The 19,677-nt window shown below is 44.6% G+C and overlaps 1 protein-coding gene across 1 annotated transcript; it reads right to left on the minus strand.

Annotated features, from left to right (window-relative positions):
* Nucleotides 1-915: 915 nt before the first annotated feature.
* On the minus strand, nt 916-13,750 carry CDO1 (cysteine dioxygenase type 1). The gene is made up of 5 exons (XM_046000495.1): nt 13,335-13,750; nt 10,114-10,191; nt 7,832-7,986; nt 2,685-2,854; nt 916-1,688 (listed from the first exon to the last, which is right to left on the minus strand). The coding sequence occupies exons 1-5, from the start codon at nt 13,502-13,504 to the stop codon at nt 1,659-1,661; spliced, it is 603 nt and encodes a 200-aa protein (XP_045856451.1). The 5' UTR covers nt 13,505-13,750; the 3' UTR covers nt 916-1,658.
* Nucleotides 13,751-19,677: the final 5,927 nt, after the last annotated feature.

A 19,677-nucleotide genomic window follows, 5' to 3' on the forward strand; every position in this document is an offset into this window, starting at 1 on the left:
TCACAGAAAGGAAACACAGGCCTGCCAACATCTTGATTTTAATGCTGTTGAAACAGACTTCTGACCCATGAAGCTCCAGAAAAATGAATCTGTGTTGCTTTAAGCCACTAAGTCTGTGGGGAAATGGCATTAAAGCAGCAATAGAAAACCAACACGTGGCCTAATTCATGAGGTAATTTTCCAGAAGTCAGTACCTCCAAACAACTTAGAACAATGGAGTAAGCACTCAATAAATGGTTAACATCCTCCTCAAAGATGTAATAAAGATATGAATAATTCTACAAGATGGCGTCAACAACAAAGCAATGACCTACATGGAACCATCTTCAAAGGACTTGACTTTCTGCGTAAGTTTCTGGAGATCATCAATTCCAAGGCTATGACAGGTATTTCTAAAATGACTGCTTGAAGTAGGAGCAGCAAACTCAAATATACGTAAGTGGTCTTCAAAGGTAATATCAACAGGGCAAACCAGCAAGCTGGGCCAGATGGGAGGTGGCCCCACTGGAAGGGGCAGATCTGAGCCCCGCTCACGGACACCAATGAAAATGCGATGCAGCGACTTCAAATTTTCAAGAAGCTAGAAATCTACGCATTGTTCTATGAAATCTCTTTTTCAATGTTGGGAACTAATTCCCATTGAAACATGGACAGACCCATGCTTAATTTTCAGGCCAAACTGCTCACATTGGTCAATCACACGGGGGCCAGAGCCCCTCGGCTTCATACCCCCCGGGCATTTAGTGAACATATGTGAAGCATGAAAAGGTAAGCTGCGTTGAAAGCTTTTTTTTTTTGGCTCTCTCACCACCTTATCTCATAAAAGTATCTTTTGTAGTACTGGTACCCCCAAAGTCTAAGAAAGTATGAATTAAATGAGATTCCGATCATGTTAAACAGAAAGACAACTTGGAATTGTATTCAAATCCAGTTTTATTAAAATTATTTGGCAATGTTAGCAGTACAAAGTCTTTGACTAGGACCACTGGACACATTAGACATGAATTTGTGTTTTTGGTTTGGCCTGGGTTTAGGGGCACAGGGACTTTCCTAAAATCTTCTGGCCTCCCTTTCATTACCAAACGGCAAAGTGCCTTCAGTTTCTCTGTCTACCATACCCTGCTACTTCGTGGACAGGAATTTGTCAAGTCTGAATGAAAAAATAAAATCCATAGATTCAAAAAATTCTCTGCAAATACTAAGAACATACAAAGAATACAAAAGACGCCTACATTTAGTCCTCCAAGGAACAAGGCAAGCATCTGATGTCTGTGGTTTCTGGTTTTTATTTATTGCTAATTACAATTCAGAGACCAAAGGATTTCCAAAAGCTGTAAAAACCTTCATTGAATTAATGATAGTCATTGACATCCCTCCCCCATATGGTTCCACTGAATTCAGAGGATAAAACCAGGAGAGCACTTGCATCAGCCTTTAAAATTACGAGCCTGTTTTGTCTTTAATGGGGTTTTTCTTCTGCAGTAGCTTGGGGCACTATCTGTTCACTCAGTGCTTGACAATTAGCATCTGCCTTGCAGGAGATCTAAGTATTGGCTTCGTAAAGTGTATTACTGGACAGCAGCTGCTGGAGGCGTCCCTGTCCAGGGTAAAACTTTTAGCAGACCTTAAGCTTAAAACCTTAGAGGATGTGGTACTCCTTAGTTGTTCTCCAGGGATCCCGAAGCTGTCTGCAAGAGACAAAGAAAATTGTGTCAGAATCTTATTACATGAGAACTTTCAGCCCGTTCCTAAGGAGTCCTTGCTTTTCTAGAGGTATATGAAAACCTCGCTTTGGCAGGGAAACCCTGGTGTTCTGTTCCTGTGATAAGACTATCTCTTGGAGATCGGAATGCAGACAATGAAGCTGGGCAATCACCTGAGAAAATTCTGCTCTGGCTTCCCTTCGAGGCAGTACTTTAATAAGATTTGTTGAGGATCGTTTCCAGTATCGGTTTTCAAGCATTGTCTATTTCTGGACAGTCTCATTATGAATGTGAAACTGTTCCCCTGAATGGCCAAAGTATTTCGGCAGCGGGAGAAGACTGGCCATACCAGACCACTGCTGGCTGCCTGATTATTTTTAGGAGGAGACATGTGGGGAACAAATTAGCAGAGTCTCCTCTCACTGATTTGTGGTCTACACAGTATCACTACTCCAAGAAAAAGCAACTTGGCAATCAAAACAGGTGTGTATTTGTATCATCAGAATAGGGCCTTGACTTTGGGAAAGTTAACTACGGGAGTGATTTGTGTTGTCCTAGTTCACAGGCAGGCCTGTGATCATTAAGTCACAGCAGGAACAGTTCACATCAAATAACAGTTTTTATTCTTATTTCTCTAAGAAAAGAGGAAACATTTTCTTCAGGAATGAGCATACATTTTTAAGTTCCTCCACGCATAACTCTCTGCATCGAATTTACGTTGTTAAAGAATATATAAGTGGAAAAAAAATAAAGAATATATAAATGGAAAGAATATATAAATGGAAACTCTCCCAAGTTAAAGAAAAAGAATTAGGATACGAGGGCCCCCTCCCCCACGTTAAGGTTCATCCCACTCTTCATTTTAACAATACTTAACCACAAGACATTCGAATAGTGTCTGGAACCAAAAAAAGCAACGTGTACAGTGTCAGGTCATTGACCACAAAGCACTTACTCCTAGGAGAGAGAACTTCTACTTACAAATGGAGTCCTGATTCCAAATTTGCTGTGGAATGTCATGGTGACTTTGTTTTTATGTCCTGTTCTTTGATCAAAGGCATGGCACGTATCGAACGGTGGACTGTACAAGTGAAGGCTCACAGCAGGTTCCGTGTGGCTAATGTTCTCGACTCGATGTAAGCCAATGGAATCTACACAAGACCCCAGAAGGAAAAGCAGATGAAGGAGCTTAGATGACTGACAGGTGCTGATAAAAGTTTTGTTAACCACCTGAGAGCATAAATCAATCTGCAAAAGACAGCAGTTACTTCAAAGGGACTTTCCAGTTAAAGACCATAAGCACTGTGCCCTTTACTCTCTTCTGAAAGAAATCCCCCTACAATTGTATTAGAACAATTTTCAAAGGGCATCAGTCCACCAAGACCAAACCACCACCACCACCAGTGGGGAAAGAGCCAACTCAATAAAAGTTTAAGAGCCTGAAAGTAGATGAATCGCTTGGCCAAGGACAGAAAGCTAATCCTTAGCTATCCATGGAAGAGCCAAAAATTAACCTGACCGCTATCTTGATATCACATCTTTATCTGTGTACAACAGCTCAGGGATTGGCAACACAGGTGCTTCTGGAAACGGGGATGAAGATGGGGTGAAATATCCAGGAACTGGTTCAAGGCCTATCCAGGAACTGGTTCAAAACTCAAATCCATTTTACTATTTCTTTCTCTCATTTCCCTCGAGTATTAAGTCCGAGATCTATACTCTAGAAAGAGCCTAATACATGAACTCAGGACCAGCAGACACCAGGTAAAAAACAAGTGACTTTAATAGGTGATCATTTACCTACTGAATGCTAAGATCCCTGCTTTCTTCCCCACTTAGCTGCCAGAATGCTGCCAGACAGGATTCCTCCCTGCCCCTGGACCAGACAGGAGATGGGAAGCACCTTCTCAGGGAATCTGATCGGCTTCAGAACAAAGCTTTTCAAGATGTCTCCATTGGTTGTTCCTCAAGGCGAAAGGTCTGCCAGATTATCGTAGAGGGAGTTTAGTTGACACACACCACCTATGTTAACTTTTTTTTTTTTGTCCTCAGTTTTCAAGTATTAGCATACAGTCAAGGCCACCAGACAACTGAGCAAGGCCTCTAGTAGTAAAGACAGGCTAGAGCACCCCCCCCCCCACAAATACAGACCCCTGAATCAGACACTGCTCAGGAGAAGACTTCAAAAAAAAGCAACTTTATGATTAATATCCTCAGAGAAGAGATGAGAAAACAGGCTCTTTGTTAAAGGAGTTTTCAGAAAATAGAAAGGAATACCTGAGAATAAAACCTGAATAGACAGGCTTAAAGAAAAACTGAGGAAGCTGGAAAGGACTCCAAGAACAAAGGGACAAAAACAGAAAACAGGAAAGAATAAAAAAATCAGATGACTAGTTCAGGAGGTTTTGTATCTGAGCAATGAGAGGTTCAGAAACAGAACCAAAACCCCCAAACCCCCAAACCCCACAAAACCCTAAAGAAATAACTTGAGAATATTTTCTTGAATAGAAGGATGCAGATTTCCAGAATGAAAGGACCCACAGACTATCCAACACAATGAATGAAAGTCATGAATCAAGAGGACTGTAATACTGGGGATAGGAAAAGATACCAAAAGGTAACATTCCAAAGTTTCTAGAAAGAAAACAAAATTTCACAGAAGGAATCAAGAAACAGAATGGCACCAGGCTTTCAAAAAGAAGACTGGAAATGAAAAGTCAAGGGATTACCTTCATAGTTCTGAGAGAAAATCCTAGGTCCTAATTCCGCGTCAGCTAACTTGTCGACCATGTTATGAGGATGGAACAGACATTTTTAGATACACAAGGTCTCAAAAACATACTTTCCGTGAACCTTTTCTCACAGAGCTAATGAAGATATCCTTCACCAAAATAAGAGCATGAACCAAGAATGAAGCAGACAAGAGATCAGGATAAAAAGGGGGACCGGCAATGGGAGGGAGCAAAGGGAAAGCCTGCACGGTGGGAGGGGACCTCAGGAATGGCAGGTGAGCCCTGGGTGAGAGACTGACCAATTCACACTCAAGCTAAGGGCCCTGGAGGAAAGGAAGGAAGGGGCGGGGAGGGAAAAAAGGGAAGGGAAGGAGGGAAGACCAAACACTCAAAAATATGTTGAGAAAAAATTTCTAGTTAGGAGAGAGTTTGAGGAATAATCAAGGAAGGAATTGTGTGAATTAGTGTAGTCAAGGGAGGCACCAAATTCTGATTTATGTTTCATGATCTGGCTCCGTGAGCTCGCATAAGACAACAGCAAAGCCTAGAAGGCGAAGACTGAAGTTCTATCCCAGCTATAGCTAGACCACCTTCCAACGACTCACAACTTCTGGGATCTTTAGACGTTTTCCTCATTTCCCCAAATGGGACGTAATTCTCAAAGGCAGACTCTTTGGTTCTATAGCTTATTGCTCCTAACAGACTGGCTTAGGCACAATTCTGAACCTAGGTTCCACATTCTGAAGAGATGGCCGCCCTTACATAAACTGGTTGTTTCTCCAACTGCAAGCTGCACAATCCTGCAGGCATAGACCCCCACATAGCCACCATCCTTTAGAGAAGCCCGAAACTCCTGCCTGATACTGACTGTTAATAACCCCAGCATCCATCCATCCATTCATCCATCCTACCTTCTCCCCATCCATCCATCCATCCACCCACCCATCCATCCATCCATCCATCCATCCATCCATCCATCCATCCAGTCATCCATGCATCCATCTTTGCCTCCTTTCCCTTATGCCTATGGTGTACCATCTCTCACAAAAACCTTGGACCTTTCTTGGAGATACTTATGGATGCCAATTTGGTCCAGGCATGTCTACCATTTGCCTTTACATTATTTAATTTGATCTCCTTGCCCCAATTTCCCTTTTCCTCTACCCTATGCTGCACACCACGATGGAATCCATCAAGATACTCCCAATAAAATTCTACGGACTTAAGCCAGCTCTTACTTTCAGCTGGTTTTGGAGGCCCAGGCCCTGAACTCACTCCACTCTCTTACCACTCCTGTCCAAGCCCATTCTCCCTTCCTCTCTCTAGTGAAACCATTCCAGAACTTTTCATTCTTTTGAAGATCGTGCCATCCCTTCCCGCACACGCTTCCCTGTACTTGAAACATCATTCCCAGCATCAGTACCTATCTGTACTCCTCCCGCATCTGTAAAAATCAAAGGCTGAACTTTGAGGCTTTTGATCTTATGGGCTATTAGTCTACAAAAATATTCAGTTTATCCCCTTCCGCCCCCCCCCCCCCCCACATTTTACCGATTGGCAGAATTTCCCACTTTGGTGGAAAAGAATTCGAACCATGTGGCTAGAACTGAGTGGCCGTCACTAACCCCCTTGGACAGTGTGGCCTGCACACACCAGTACATCGCAGCCTTACTCCTGGCCTGTATTACTCACTCACCTGCTTGGCTCCTGGAGGTTTTGCACTAAAGACCCTTGAAAGGGTCTTACCCTTATCCTTAAGGAAGCTTACCTCCTCTTTAAGACCTAATCTAGTTTCATAAAGACTCTAGGACTCTAGCTGAAAGCCTTTCTGGCCTTATTAGGTAACAAAATTATTCTAGGAAATTTGGTGTGCCTTAAATATACAGCAACCCTTAAATAAAAGCTTCCTGCCACGTAAGAAATGGACACCTCTGTGTTTTGTGAATGGGGGAGAGAACTTCCCATACTATCTGACCTTTGTAATTGGCTTACATTCTTTTCTTAAGATTTATTAGTTTGACAGAGAAAGAGAGTGTGCACACACATAAGCAGGGGAAGCAGGGAGGGAGATGGAAAAGCAGGCTCCACACCGAGCAGAGATCCCCACATGGGGCTCAATCTCAGGACCCTGAGATCATGACCTGAGCTGAAGGCAGACGCTTAACCCACTGAGCCACCCAGGCGCCCCAGTGGCTTACATTCTTAAACTAATGAATAAACTGAGGCCAAGTATCACAACTACTATGGAACTTTAAGATACAAGAGGAAAGTTGCATGGCCAGGAAAAAAAGTCTCTATGGCATTTTATTTTACGTCAGTGGGATGGGATTCCAGTTAAGAGTATGGGCTTGGGACTCAAATGGCTTGAGTTCAAATGCTGCCTGGCACATAAAAGCTGACTGATCTCAGACGAGTTATTTATTGTTCCTATATGTTGGCAATCTCATCCATAAATGGGAATCAAAAATGATCTGCCATCATTTTTAGCAGGCTTTGTGGAAAAGTTACTATCCCCTTTAGAAATACAGATGTTCATCACAGCCTCTTCTGAAAAGCATCTGGCTCTCCCAGATGGCATTTAGGAGGAAGAATGAATTCTTGATAGGAGATCTATAAATCATTACTAAAAAATGTGTTCTGTAAAGATTCCCTTGAGAACATGCTTTTAGGGTATGCTGTATGCATATTACAAAAACAGGGACAAGCCAGCATTCCTAATCATTTCCAGAACTTCCTTACATTTTCTAACACAAAGACTAATATTTCCAAACTGGCCTCATTCCCTAAGAATCACCTTTTTGGATGCCTAGCTGGCTTAGTTGGTAGAGCATGAGACTCTTGACTTCGGGGTTGTGGGTTCAAGTCCCATAAAATCTTAAAAAAAAAAAAAGAAGAAGAATCTACTTTTGTACATTCATATTCAATGCTAACTGTCCTCAGACTTGGCAGGAAGTAACTTGTCAGTGGGCGCCAATCTATGGGCTTGGGCTTGTACTTTGAGTAAGTGATCCTAACTCAGATGCAAAGCTTTAAAAAACAAACAAACAAACAAACAAAATCTACTGCTGGGGCACCTGGGTGGCTGAGTGGGTTAAAGCCTCTGCCTTCAGCTCAGGTCATGATCATGATCCCAGGGTCCTGGGATCAAGCCCCGAGTCGGGCTCTCTGATCAGTGGGGAACCTGCTTTCCCCTCTCTCTCTGCCTGCCTCTCTGCCTGTTTATGATCTCTGTCAAATAAATAAAATCTTAAAAAAAAAAACAAAACCCAATCTACTGCTTTTAGATCATTTTCTAAGTATCTGGAACCATGACTCCATGAACCCAATTCTGCAGTGTTTCAGAAAGAGTTGAAGGCTCTTCCCTCTTGCCCTTTGAAAAAGGTAATCGATTATTACCATTGATGTAGGCACACTGGTTTTCTCTCAAGATTCTTTCAGACTTCTTGATCATCTCGTTGGATTTTTTGTCAGGCCAGGCAAATAAGGTCTCCTTCAGGTTTCCTTGCAGCATCTTCAGAAAGCAGTGGGAGTCAGTGTGATCATGGATACTGCTACACGTAGACAAAAAAAGCAATGGAACTCAGTGGACAGTCCAGCACCCCGGGCCACATAACACTCTGCCCAGAGCTTACCGCTGCAGGATACTGTCAAGAGCACAGGTCACAAACCATTTCAGCTGGCTTTGCAAATATTATCAATTTGTAATTAACAGCGTTCAGGGCAACATGTAACATACTAGGTCTTCCGTATCAGTGCATATATGCAAGGCAATTTGGATGCATAACCGAAGTACAGAACAGTCTGTTTTTAGAAAGCGGGTTTGTAATACTACTTTGATAACAGAAACACAAAACCAGCCACCTTTTATCTTCTGCTAGACATAGCTTTCAAGAACTCAATTAAGCTGAGCCACAACTCAATTATGAAACTTCAGAGAAATTGGAGAAAGGATAAAGATAATCATCTCTCATAATTGCATCACACTGGTAAGATCACTTAACATAGAGTGTTTTTTTGCCCCCCCCCCCCAAGCCTTTTCTATTATCTCCTCCTTTGGGGGACAAAAGGCATGTGTATGTGTATTAACACCCAGAGGTTTCACGGCAATCATGCCAATATTTTGTAGATTCAGAGCCACCTGTGATTCATTCCCAACAATGGAGGGAGAAAGAAAATATCTAGCATCTGCAGAAAGCATTTATTCACGGAACCTTAGAGTAATAAAAGGTATGAACCTGTATGTTATTAGCCTTTATCTTCTATGTTGAATGCATAAAACCATAAGAACTCATCTTCTAAATCCATAGAGGCTAGTCTTTTTTTTTTTTTTTTAAGATTTTATTTATTTGAGAGAATGAGAGAGAGCATGAGAGGGGAGAAGGTCGGAGGGAGAAGCAGACTCCCCATGGAGCTGGGAGCCCAATAAGGGACTCGATCCAGAGAGTCCGGGATCATGACCTAAGCGGAAGGAAGTCGCTTAACTAACTGAGCCACTGGGGCGCCCAAGACTAGTCCTAATCTTGACATAATCTGCTTTCAAAAAATAAGGAGAGGGGCGCCTGGGTGGCTCAGTGGGTTAAAGCCTCTGCCTTCAGCTCAGGTCATGGTCCCAGGGTTCTGGGATTGAGCCCCGCATCGGGCTCTCTGCTCAGCGGGGAGCCTGCTTCCTCCTCTCTCTCTCTGCCTGCCTCTCTGCCTACTTGTAATCTCTGTCTGTCAAATAAATAAATATTTAAAAAAAAATATGGAGAGAATGAATGCAAACAAGGCCATTCCCTATGAGTAAAGTCCTCTATAGACCTAACTCCGCCCAAACCTCATCAATGCAGGTCTCCTCTCTCCCATCAAAAATATCTGCAAGTATTGTTTTACCATTCTCAAGGGCCTGACAAGGATCTGTTCACAGAGTTAACAATACTCACAAGTGTATAAACTAAGGACAAATTAAAGAACCAAGTTTCAAAGAATTGGTGTTAGTTTAAGCGGCCTAGCCCTCTACATAAAAAAACTAAAAGGAATGAAAAAGGGCAAAGACAGTAACAATTAACTTGAAGTAGCAAGAGATTTTCTGAATCTGTGAATTGCTTTTCTAGGCCCAAATGTGGACACTGGGTCTTTGGGCCCTCCACTGTTTACAGACTTTAAAGCACCACCAAGGTCAAGTTTTAGCAAAATTCCATATACATTTAACTCCACGGAAGACACAGAGAGATATTAAGTTAAGCTGGTTACTGACCTCCTTTGATTTACTACTCATTTCGGGGGCTGGTTTGGATATACGTGGTATATGCCTAAACCCCTTCTGTTAATTCCCAGGAGAATTTTTGTTGGGACATTTTGAACAAACAACTGTAAGGTGAGATTTGTTAATGCTCCCAAACTTGTGGCCATTCTGGCACTGTCCTTTTCTTTTTTTTTTTTTTTTAAAGATTTTTATTTATTTATTTGACAGAGAGAGATCACAAGTAGGCAGAGAGGCAGGCAGAGAGAGTGAGAGGGAAGCAGGCTCCCTGCCAAGCAGAGAGCCCGACGTGGGACCCGATCCAGGACCCTGAGATCATGACCTGAGCCGAAGGCAGCGGCTCAAACCACTGAGCCACCCAGGCGCCCCGCACTGTCCTTTTCTTGGGCTGGAACAGATGATCTACTAAGGATTTGCAAGTGAGAAACCATATTACCTGCCGTGTCCTTCACCCCAGCACAGAATCATTAGATTGAATTTTCCATTTCCTTCATCCACAAGATTTCGAGTATACCTGAAAGGAAGGTATTCAGAAGTTTGAATCTGGTCGATGAAATGTGCATTGGGAAAAAGAAGTAACATCACAAAGTATGGCTCACTGACAGGTTAACATTTCTACCTCTACATGACTTATAAATGTTCCACCATTAGAAAAATACAGGACAAATGAAAACAAGTCATTTTTCCACAGTTCACTTTGGACATTTTTGTAGTTTGTATTACCATGTTTGTAACTGCTCTGTTTTAATTAATCACACCAAAAAGGTAACAGAAAAAAAAAAAAAGCAAATTCCTTAATTTTCCTCCTGACAGCCTCAAACCAATAAAAAACAGTAAGTTTCTTAAAGGGGTATTTACAAGGTGCATTTACTAGACAAGAATGTTGCTATTGTCTTTTTCCCCCTCCCTGTAGCTAAACCAGAACGTTAGAAACAAGGTTTCATTAGATAGCTGTTTCTAGAATTCTCCTTAGTTTCTGTCCTAGTCCAGCCATAGACCACACTGAAAAGCACTCATAATGAAAATTCCTCCACAAATAGGGTGGGGATTGACTTAAGTACACAACAAATGAAATTCCATAAGGAAGTAAATAACACTCTAAAAGCTTTTCCAGGAGAAACCAGTAATTGGCCACAAAAAAATCCCAGATGTAAACAACCACAAGCAACTATTAGAAAAACAAAACAAACAAACCACTTCTAAAGTTTCTGTTGGTTAAAGAGGTACCATCCACACCAACTAATTAGCAAAGTCTGATAATTATGACATTCACTTAGATTTTTTAAGACAAGGAATCTTTATCCCATAGTTGGGGGAGTGTTTGATCACAGGATCATCTGTTCACGTATGTCCTGAATGCCTGTTCCTCCCCTTTCCTCCCCAAGCAGGAGGCCAGGTGCTGGCCAGGCAGGGTCAGCAAGGGAGAATGGATTAGTTAAATGCTTTTTAGATGTCAGTCATCCTTATTGGGTAGCCCTTGATGACCTAGCAAGGGGCTGTGCACAGAGCCTTTAATTCCAATAAACTCCCCTCTGGTGTCAGGATACTCATTCTCCCTCTACCAGTCTTGGGGTCACTTCCGCCGTTGCCACTCTGGGGCTATTTCCAGAGAATTTGCCATCTGCCTCACACCAGAACATATTCCATCTTGGTTTTTCTTTCTTCCGACACTTTATTTATTTATTTACTTGTCAGAGAGAAAGAGAGAGAGTGCGGCCGAGCTCGCTCGCACAAGCAGGCAGAGGCAGAGACAGAAGCAGGCTCCCCACCCAGCAAGGAACTGGATCCCAGGACCCCGGGATCACAACTCAAGCCAAAGGCAGTGGCTTAACCAACTGAGCCACCCAGGTGTCCCCCGTCTTGGTTTTCCTGCACTGGTTTTCCCAAGGTCCGAGATCAGAATCCTTCCCAGTGCTGGGACATCTATTCCATGCAAAAAAATTCTACCAAAGTGATTCGCGCTCTCCTACATCTCGCCCTCCAAGCTGCCCCAAGTACCCACCCAGGACTGCATCATCTTCCTTAGTTGCACCTCTGGATACCTGTGCAATAGATCAACACGAATGTCTGCATTTCAGCTGATCCTGAGCCTGGTAGTCAAGAGGAATTCAAAGCCCCTGGAAATGCCTTGTTCTAAAGATTAAGAGCCCAAGCCTACTGTTGGTGAATTTCACTCGGTCAGTATCTAGACTTAAAGCAAACTACCAGGGATCTGCGGAAAGGTTAGTGGTCCTTTAGAGTGAGGGCTCCAAATAATGATGCTAATTTGAATCTCGGAGTTACCTGATCGAAGTCTGACCCAGTGCAGGTGCTCCAACCTTTTTATTGCCTACTTCCCTCGCCTGTAAAACAGGGATACGAATTGTACCCATCTCACAGTGCTGTCATGATAAATGAATTAATACACCAGGAAAGTGCCTGGAAGGGGACCTGGGCCAGCCTAAGACCTCATTTAGAGCTCAAGGCAAAATTACAAAGTGGACTCCTGTAGCCTTATTGGCAGCCACAGAAAGATAGGAACCAAAGGAATTTCCTGGAGCCACTTCCAAGTGCAAAATAGGATCTTAAGCAAGCTTCGCTTTATTTCAAATCCTAAAGTGCAGAAAACACTGCCTACAGACATACTACCTCTGTTTAGGTAAGGTAACTAAAAGGAACTGCTCCCAGGGAAAACAATCTCTGCTGATGCTTATCTTTCAGTCATTTTCCTCTGCCCAGCCTCAGCCCAACCAACCACAAAGGCTGAATCGCTAGCAGCCCTTGGGAAAGAAACCCTCACCATTCAGGGCGGGGAGATGGGGGTTGGGGGGGTGGGATCAGGTTTTATTTCTGGCGCTGGAGGATTGGTAGAGATTCATTTTTATTTATATCACCAAGCCAGAGCTGCAAAGGACCAGCTCACTCTAGCACAAAGTGGGAAGCAGGGGTCTTTACAATTTACACTCCAGAGCCTTAGAACTAAGGACAGGAGAGCGCGTACTGCTTGGAGGCTCAAAGGGAAGCAGTCCTCGCATTCACCTCGCATTCACAACCCTGATAGTGGGCTGAAATAACCCCGCAGTCCGGCAAGTTAAATGGGTTTGGGAGGGGCAGCAGGAGCTGAAAAACAGCAGAAGACAACCCCACGACGCTTTTATAGTGGCAAGAACGCCTGCTGGCAGGTGCCTGGCTGCGGGCGGCCAACTGATGGAGAACTGGCTCGGGAGACTGTGTCCTCCACCCTCACCCCCTTTCTCGGGATGGCTGATGGGAGTTCTCTCCCGGGGGCACGCTCCATCTGTTCCCCGGGGGCGGCGGGCCGCGGACAGCCTGAGCGCTGGGGGCCACCGGGGTTTTCCCTGCCCCGCGGCGCCTGAGGCAAGCAACCCAGCGGGAGGGAAGCACAGCTCCCGAGTGGAGGTTCGGAAGCGTCCGGGTGTACCGGCGAGAAGAGAACAAAACAGTCTGCAGCCGTGCGGTGGCCTCCGCATCCGGGCAGCCCCGCGGCTGGAGGGCGAGAAGGCACAGCACTGGGGTGCGGGCGAGGCGGGCTGGCGGCGGGCGCAGGGCGGCCCCCTCCTCTCCCACTGCCCGTTCCTGCTCCGACTCGCAGCCCGCGCCGCCGGGCTTGGGAGACCCGCGCCCCAGCTCCCGCGGCCAAGGTTAGGGCGCGCCCACCTGTACTGGTCGAACTTGGCGTACGCTGCCCACTCGGCGGGGTCGCTGTCGTAGGCTTCCATGACGGCCTGCACCTCCTCCACGTTGACCTCCTCGCCGGCGAAGAGCTGGTGCAGGAGGCGGATCAGATCCTCCAGGCTCCGTGGCTTGAGCACCTCGGTCTGCTCCATCCCTCGCGGAGCTGGCAGCGTGCGCGGCTCTCTGCTGGCTGATATGCGGGAGCTGAGCCCAGGGGAGCTGGGGGCGAGGGAGCTTAGCTGCGGGCTGGACAGCTGCACGCACACACACACAACCCCCCAAACGCGAGGGTCCGAGACTAAAGAGCTCCCCGACCCCCCAGCAGAGGATCCGGGCTCGCGAAGGAACGCGCCGCGCAGCCAAACCAGGACCCAATCTGTAGAGTTCGGCGGCCCCGGCCCTTTTTAAGCTCTCAGAGTCGGCGGGACTGTACCAACGGCCCTCGGAGGGTGGGGAGAGGCGGGGAGCGACCCGGGGACCGTGGCGGGGGCGGCGGGAGCGTGAGGACAAGGTCCACGCGCGCCGCCCCGATCCCCCGCCCGCGGCACCGCGGCACTCCCGGGGGCCCCTGGCTCCGCGTCCCCGCCTGCTCGGTGGGCTGCGTGCGGTCCCCCGCCCACCTCGGCGCGGAGCGTTGTGTCCGCCCATCCTGGCCTCTCTGCCCGCGCCCACCGTCCCCCGCCCCCCGCCCGCCGCTGCGGTTCACGACGCGAGGACCTAGACCAAAGGGGGTCCGGAGAAGGCTGGGGGGCTGGGGGACGCTGACGAGCGGGGAAGGGGATCCACCCTTCCAAACAGAGCTGAGGAATTGTGAATTGCTTGCGAAGGTTGACGACGGAGTCCACTCCCCGGCTGGAGAGCTACTGTGTCTTCGACTGAAAAGTCTCCATAACATGCTCCAGGCTGGCTGGAAGAGCAAAACAAAAAGAAGTGGAAGTCTTTCTTGGGGGGAAAAAAACCCCAAACCTAAATGTACTGAAAATGCGTGTTCACAAAGGACACTTGGGTCTTGAGCAAGTCCAGGGAGACGACGAAACGCCAGGGACCCCTCTTCGATTTTAAAATCAAACAATTCCTTTAAAATCTTTTCAGTGCAAAGACCGAATGGATCATTGATGGCGCCTAAAGAAGTTAATTGAAAGGGTTCTGACTGGACTACTAAAATCAAATCGAAGCGTGCACTTGAACGAGCCTGTTTGGGGAAATGTGTTTCTGTGCTGTGCAGGGCGCTCAGCACGCTTTCGGAACGACACTTGAGTGTGAATGAAAATAAGTGTGAGGGACAGATTCATTCCTTCTCATTATAAACGGACCCAGGGAATAATTCGGATTTAAGGCCTAAATTTCTGCAAGACTGGTCTTTCCCTACCCCCCCCCCATTTTGCTTCACTGTATGTGTGTCTCTATACTTAAATTTACTTGTGCCGTGTAGTAAGTGCCCTAAAGTTATATTTTAAACATCAGTGTTTAAACTGACTACACTGTATATATTAACAATATTGTTAGGGAGTAAAAATGACAGTTCGACCGCCATTGTTCAGAAAGAAGTGGAAAGCACCTCAGAAGCCAATTTTTTGTGATACAGGTTGCTGAGAGGTGGTTAATTGATGTACTCTAGGGCAGAGTACTTTGTACATACTTTTTGTTTCCTCGAATTTTTTTTTTTTTGGTGTGTTTTCTGTTGAGTCTCTTAATTACTTCGTTTTAGCTATCCTAATCTGCTTTCACTGGCTTCTTCTTGACCCTCAAAAAATTCAAGAATCTTACTTAATATTGCTGTATTCACGCATTCATATTCATTGCCTCTCTTCTCTACATCTTCCCACAAACACAATTTCATTGGTTGTTTCTATGTGGATGTCGCCCAGTTCTCCCTAATTTTATATACCGAGACCAGTTCTATTTAATAACATCGTTTGGCACCTGAAATGCAACATGTTTGAAACTCCTTTCAAGCCATGCTTTTTAACTCCTGGAGATTCTATTTCTTCTGCAGTGAGGCTACCTAGGCTCAAAAACCACATCCGTCACGGTCAGCCCCTTTCTTTGCTTCGTTCTCAAACCCTTCTACCAAATGCCACATTTTATACCTCCATATCTTTTATGATTTCCTGCCTTTCTATTCCTATTGTTACTACACAGGCTTCAGCATCTATGTTGGCTAGATTGTTGCAGACCTCCTAAACAGCATTCCTTGGTTCCAGCAAACTCCCCTCCCCTCCCTCTGCCATTGGGGTAAATTCTTTATTCAGAGCCACTTAGATTCTTATCCTAAGGCAACAGCTCATGATGTCACTTCCTAGTCGGATATTTTCAGTAACTCATTTCTAATACACAAGTTTGTCAGTCTGGCATTCAAAGTTCTCCATCTTTTGCCATTATTTACTTTTTTTAACAAATAGATCTTTCAGCAAAATGGAAGTAGCAACTATCTTGTGTTTACCCAATCCATTTCTTTGGATTAAGCTTCTTCTCGTGACTAGATTCTAGACCATTTCCGTATATCCAAATCTTACCTTAAGGTCTTAGCTCAAATGCTTTTCTTTCGAGTGAACTGTATTTCCCCCTGAACTGGGGTGATAACCAGAATCCTTCTTAGGGCACTTACTACATCAGAGCATGTAATAGTTGCTTATGAGAATCATAATGTGACACACAGAACCTTTAGGACAGTCTCTGCTTACATTTTATTTTTATATCCCCCTCAGTGCCCTGTGTATGCATGAAGGGCAAAGTTAGGAAAAACAGAAGTAATTGTCTAGAGTAATTCGATTGCTTGGTTTTCTTTAGGGATCCTGGGGTAGTGAATTCAAATCCAGAAGACTTCTCTCAATTGTTTTTGGTTTCTGTGCAAAGGACACCTGAATTCTTCCCGGAACAGTTACACTGCTGAAAAGGAGGGGGGAAGAGAAAGAAGAAATTAGAATAAGAGGAAAATGACTGGCATCATAGGCTCTATTAACAAAAAGCAGAATACCTAGACCCAAGGAAGTAGTATTTCCACTGTACTCGGCATTGCCCAGGGCAATGATTATTACATTTTCAGACACTGACTTAGGGTAAATATCCACAGAAGGGAACAAGAGTTACTAAAGGTCTGGAAATAATGGTCTATCCATCCATTCAACACATTTTTATTTTTTTAAAATATTTTATTTATTTATTTGACAGAGAGAGATCACAAGTAGGCAGAGAGGCAGGCAGAGAGGCAGGCAGAGAGAGAAGGGGAAGCAGGCTCCCCGCTGAGCAGAACCCGATGTGGGACTCGATCCCAGGACCCTGAGATCGTGACCTGAGCCAAAGGCAGAGGCTTTAACTCACTGAGCCACCCAGGCGCCCCATTCAACACATTTTTTTAAAAGCACGTGCTATATGCTAGGCACTCTTCATAAAATGAAGCTTATAGGGCTTATGCTCTGGAGTTGGGTAGAGGAAGACAAACACGCTAGTGAATATTACAGTATGTGCGGAGAAATGGACACATAATGTACACAAATGTATAATGGAGACAAAAACATCAGGAGAAGCGGGATAGAGAGGGTGGTAAGATCTGTCATTAAAGGTGTTCAGGGGAACACTTCCCTGATGAAGTGGAATTTCAGCAGGGACTGAAGGAAGTTAGTGCGATTTGTAGCCGTCTGGGGAAAGTTTACAGGTAAACGGTTAAATGCAAAAGCCCAGGGAGGAAATATTAAGTGTTTGATGAACACAGATATGGGCAGCAGTGAGTGGGAGTAGGGACTACAAATCAAATTGGCCCTCACAGAACAATGTAAATCACTGAGGGAGTTTGGCCAGAGAGCAAGCAGATCAAGGGTAGCCAATTATTTGGCTATTAACAACCATCTGAGTGAGAGATAACAGTTGGCTTTGGCCCGAGTACTGGCAGAAGAGAGGACAAATGGCTGCTTTTGTAACAGGTTTTGAAGGTAAAGCTGTTAGGATTTGCAGATTTGGAAGTGGGTTGTTAGAGAGGGATCAAGAATGAGCCACAAAGGGGTGCCAGGGGAGAGGGGGAGCTCAATAGGTTAAGTGTCTGCCTTTGGCTCAGGTCTTGATCCTGGAGTTCCAGGATGGGGCCCTGAGCTGAGCCACTGTGTTGGGCTCACTGCTCGTCAGGAAGTCTGCTTCTCCCTCTCTCTTGCCCCCCACCCCCAGCTCCTGTTTTCTCTCTTGCTCACTCTCTTCTCTCTCAAATAAATAAAATCCTTTAAAAAAAAAAGTCACAATGACTGTAACAGATTTGCCATTGACTAAGAAGGTTTAGGATGACTGGGGTGGGAATGAGGAAAAATAAGCTTAAGATCTAGGTAGTAGAACAGACGCAAATAGTTGGAAGAGGCAGGAGGAAGAGAAGACAGTAAGACAGCTTTGTAAGGAACAGAGCCGTCTCAAAATGGTAGGGCCTTCTTTATGGTGACGGCTCTGAGCAGTCAACATACAGTGCCCGTGTATCCGCTGTGAGGACACAGGGGACGGAACTGCAAATTTGTAAGGACTCTTGTAACCTACTCAAACATACACGGTTGGGGCTCCTGGGTGGCTCAGTGGGTTAAAGCCTCTGCCTTCAGCTCAGGTCATGATCCCAGGTCCTGGGATTGAGCCCCACATCGGGCTCTCTGCTCAGCGGGAAGCCTGCTTCCTCCCTCTCTCTTTGCCTGCCTCTCTGCCTGCTTGTGATCTCTGTCTGTCAGATAAATAAATAAAAATAAAATATTAAAAAAAAAAAAGAAGTGATCCCTGAGAAGATCTTAAAAAAAAAAAAATACACGGTTTATTTTTCATTAACATTATGTAAGAAAACAGGTACATCTAGCATCTGGTACCAAACCTTTTTCCTTTCCATTATTTCTAAAAATTCAAGTTAAAAACACCCAAGATTTCAGGGGCGCCTGGGTGGCTCAGTGGGCTAAGCCTCTGCCTTCGGCTCAGGTCATGATCTTAGGGTCCTGGGATCGAGCCCCGCATCGGGCTCTCTGCTCAGCGGGGAGCCTGCTTCCCTCTCTCTGCCTGCCTCTCTGCCTACTTGTCATCTCTGTCAAATAAATAAATAAATCTTAAAAAAAACACACACTCAAGATTTCAGTTTAAATCTAAAAACCTGACTAATGAGAACCAAAGTGCTGAGAATAGGGATCTTGTCTTATACACCAAAGATGACGGCATATAGGCACTTAGTGAGTGAATAAATGGAAGGTACAAATAAGAGCTGTTTCAAGACTTTCGATAGATTTTGCTTAACTGCCCCTTGAAAATGTGGTGCCCATTCATATTTCATGCACCAACAATATGATGGGACTTCCCTCCCCACAACTTTGCGAATACTCACAATCACCGTGCTTTCTACAACTGCTAGTGTGGTGACAATTAGCGTCTCATAGTTATTTGGGTAAGTAAGGGGGTTCTGCACTTTTTGTGCTTTAGTAGGCATCTGTATTATAAATTTTTAAAAAATTTTAATTTCCGTATAGTTAACAGTGGTATGATAGTTTTAGGTGTACGATACAGTGATTCAACAATTCCATGCGTCACCTGGTGCTCATCACAAGGGCTTTCCTTAATCCCCATCACGACTTTGCCCATCACCCCCACACTTTTCTTCTATGAATTGCGTTTTAATATTTTTTGCTCATTTTTCTGCCTTTTTCTTCTCCAACTGGTATGAGTTCTTCATACACACTAGAAATTAAGACCATACTTACATTGCAAATATTTTCCTTTATCTTAAGCCATATAAAAATTTGATTTTTTTTTATAGAATATATAGTGAACTTTTTTTTTTTAAATTTTTATTTATTTGACAGAGAGAAACCACAACTAGGCAGAGAAGAAGGCAGAGAGGAGGAAGCAGGCTCCCTATGGAGCAGAGAGCCCGATGCAGGACTTGATCCCAGAACTCTGGGATCATGACCTGAACCGAAGGCAGAGGCTTTAACCCACTGAGCCACCCAGGCGCCCCAAGATTTATTTTCTTAAATGTTGCTTTGCCACGTTAAGTATTTTGCAGGTTGCATTTAAAAAGTTCATTTAATGTATAATGAATTACTGATTATGAATGTATAAGAAAATGTACTAAATATTGTATGTGGGTAGCAAATAAAAAACCAAAAAGGATCATATTTTCAGGCACATTACAATCACGGAAGGTTGTTATATGCACGTTTACTTAATTTTATTTTAAAGGTTTTATTTGAGAGAGGGAATGAGAGAGAGAGAGAGAGAGAACATGAGAAGGGGGAGGGTCAGAGGGAGAAGCATACTCCCTGCTCAGCAGGGATCATGATGCAGGACTCTATTCCGGGACTCCAGGATTATGACCTAAGCT

Source organism: Meles meles, chromosome 3 (assembly GCF_922984935.1).
Source record: "Meles meles chromosome 3, mMelMel3.1 paternal haplotype, whole genome shotgun sequence".
Classification (NCBI taxonomy): Eukaryota; Metazoa; Chordata; class Mammalia; order Carnivora; family Mustelidae; genus Meles; species Meles meles.

Excerpts from the sequence above, each read along its gene's own strand:
- CDO1 (XM_046000495.1), bottom strand. The coding sequence starts at position 13,504 with ATGGAGCAGACCGAGGTGCTCAAGCCACGGAGCCTGGAGGATCTGATC. Across the intron at positions 7,987-10,113 it reads TGGGGTGAAGGACACGGCAG|CAGTATCCATGATCACACTG; the intron begins GTAATATGGTTT and ends GTCTACGTGTAG. Across the intron at positions 2,855-7,831 it reads CCAGTGTGCCTACATCAATG|ATTCCATTGGCTTACATCGA; the intron begins GTAATAATCGAT and ends GGTCTTGTGTAG.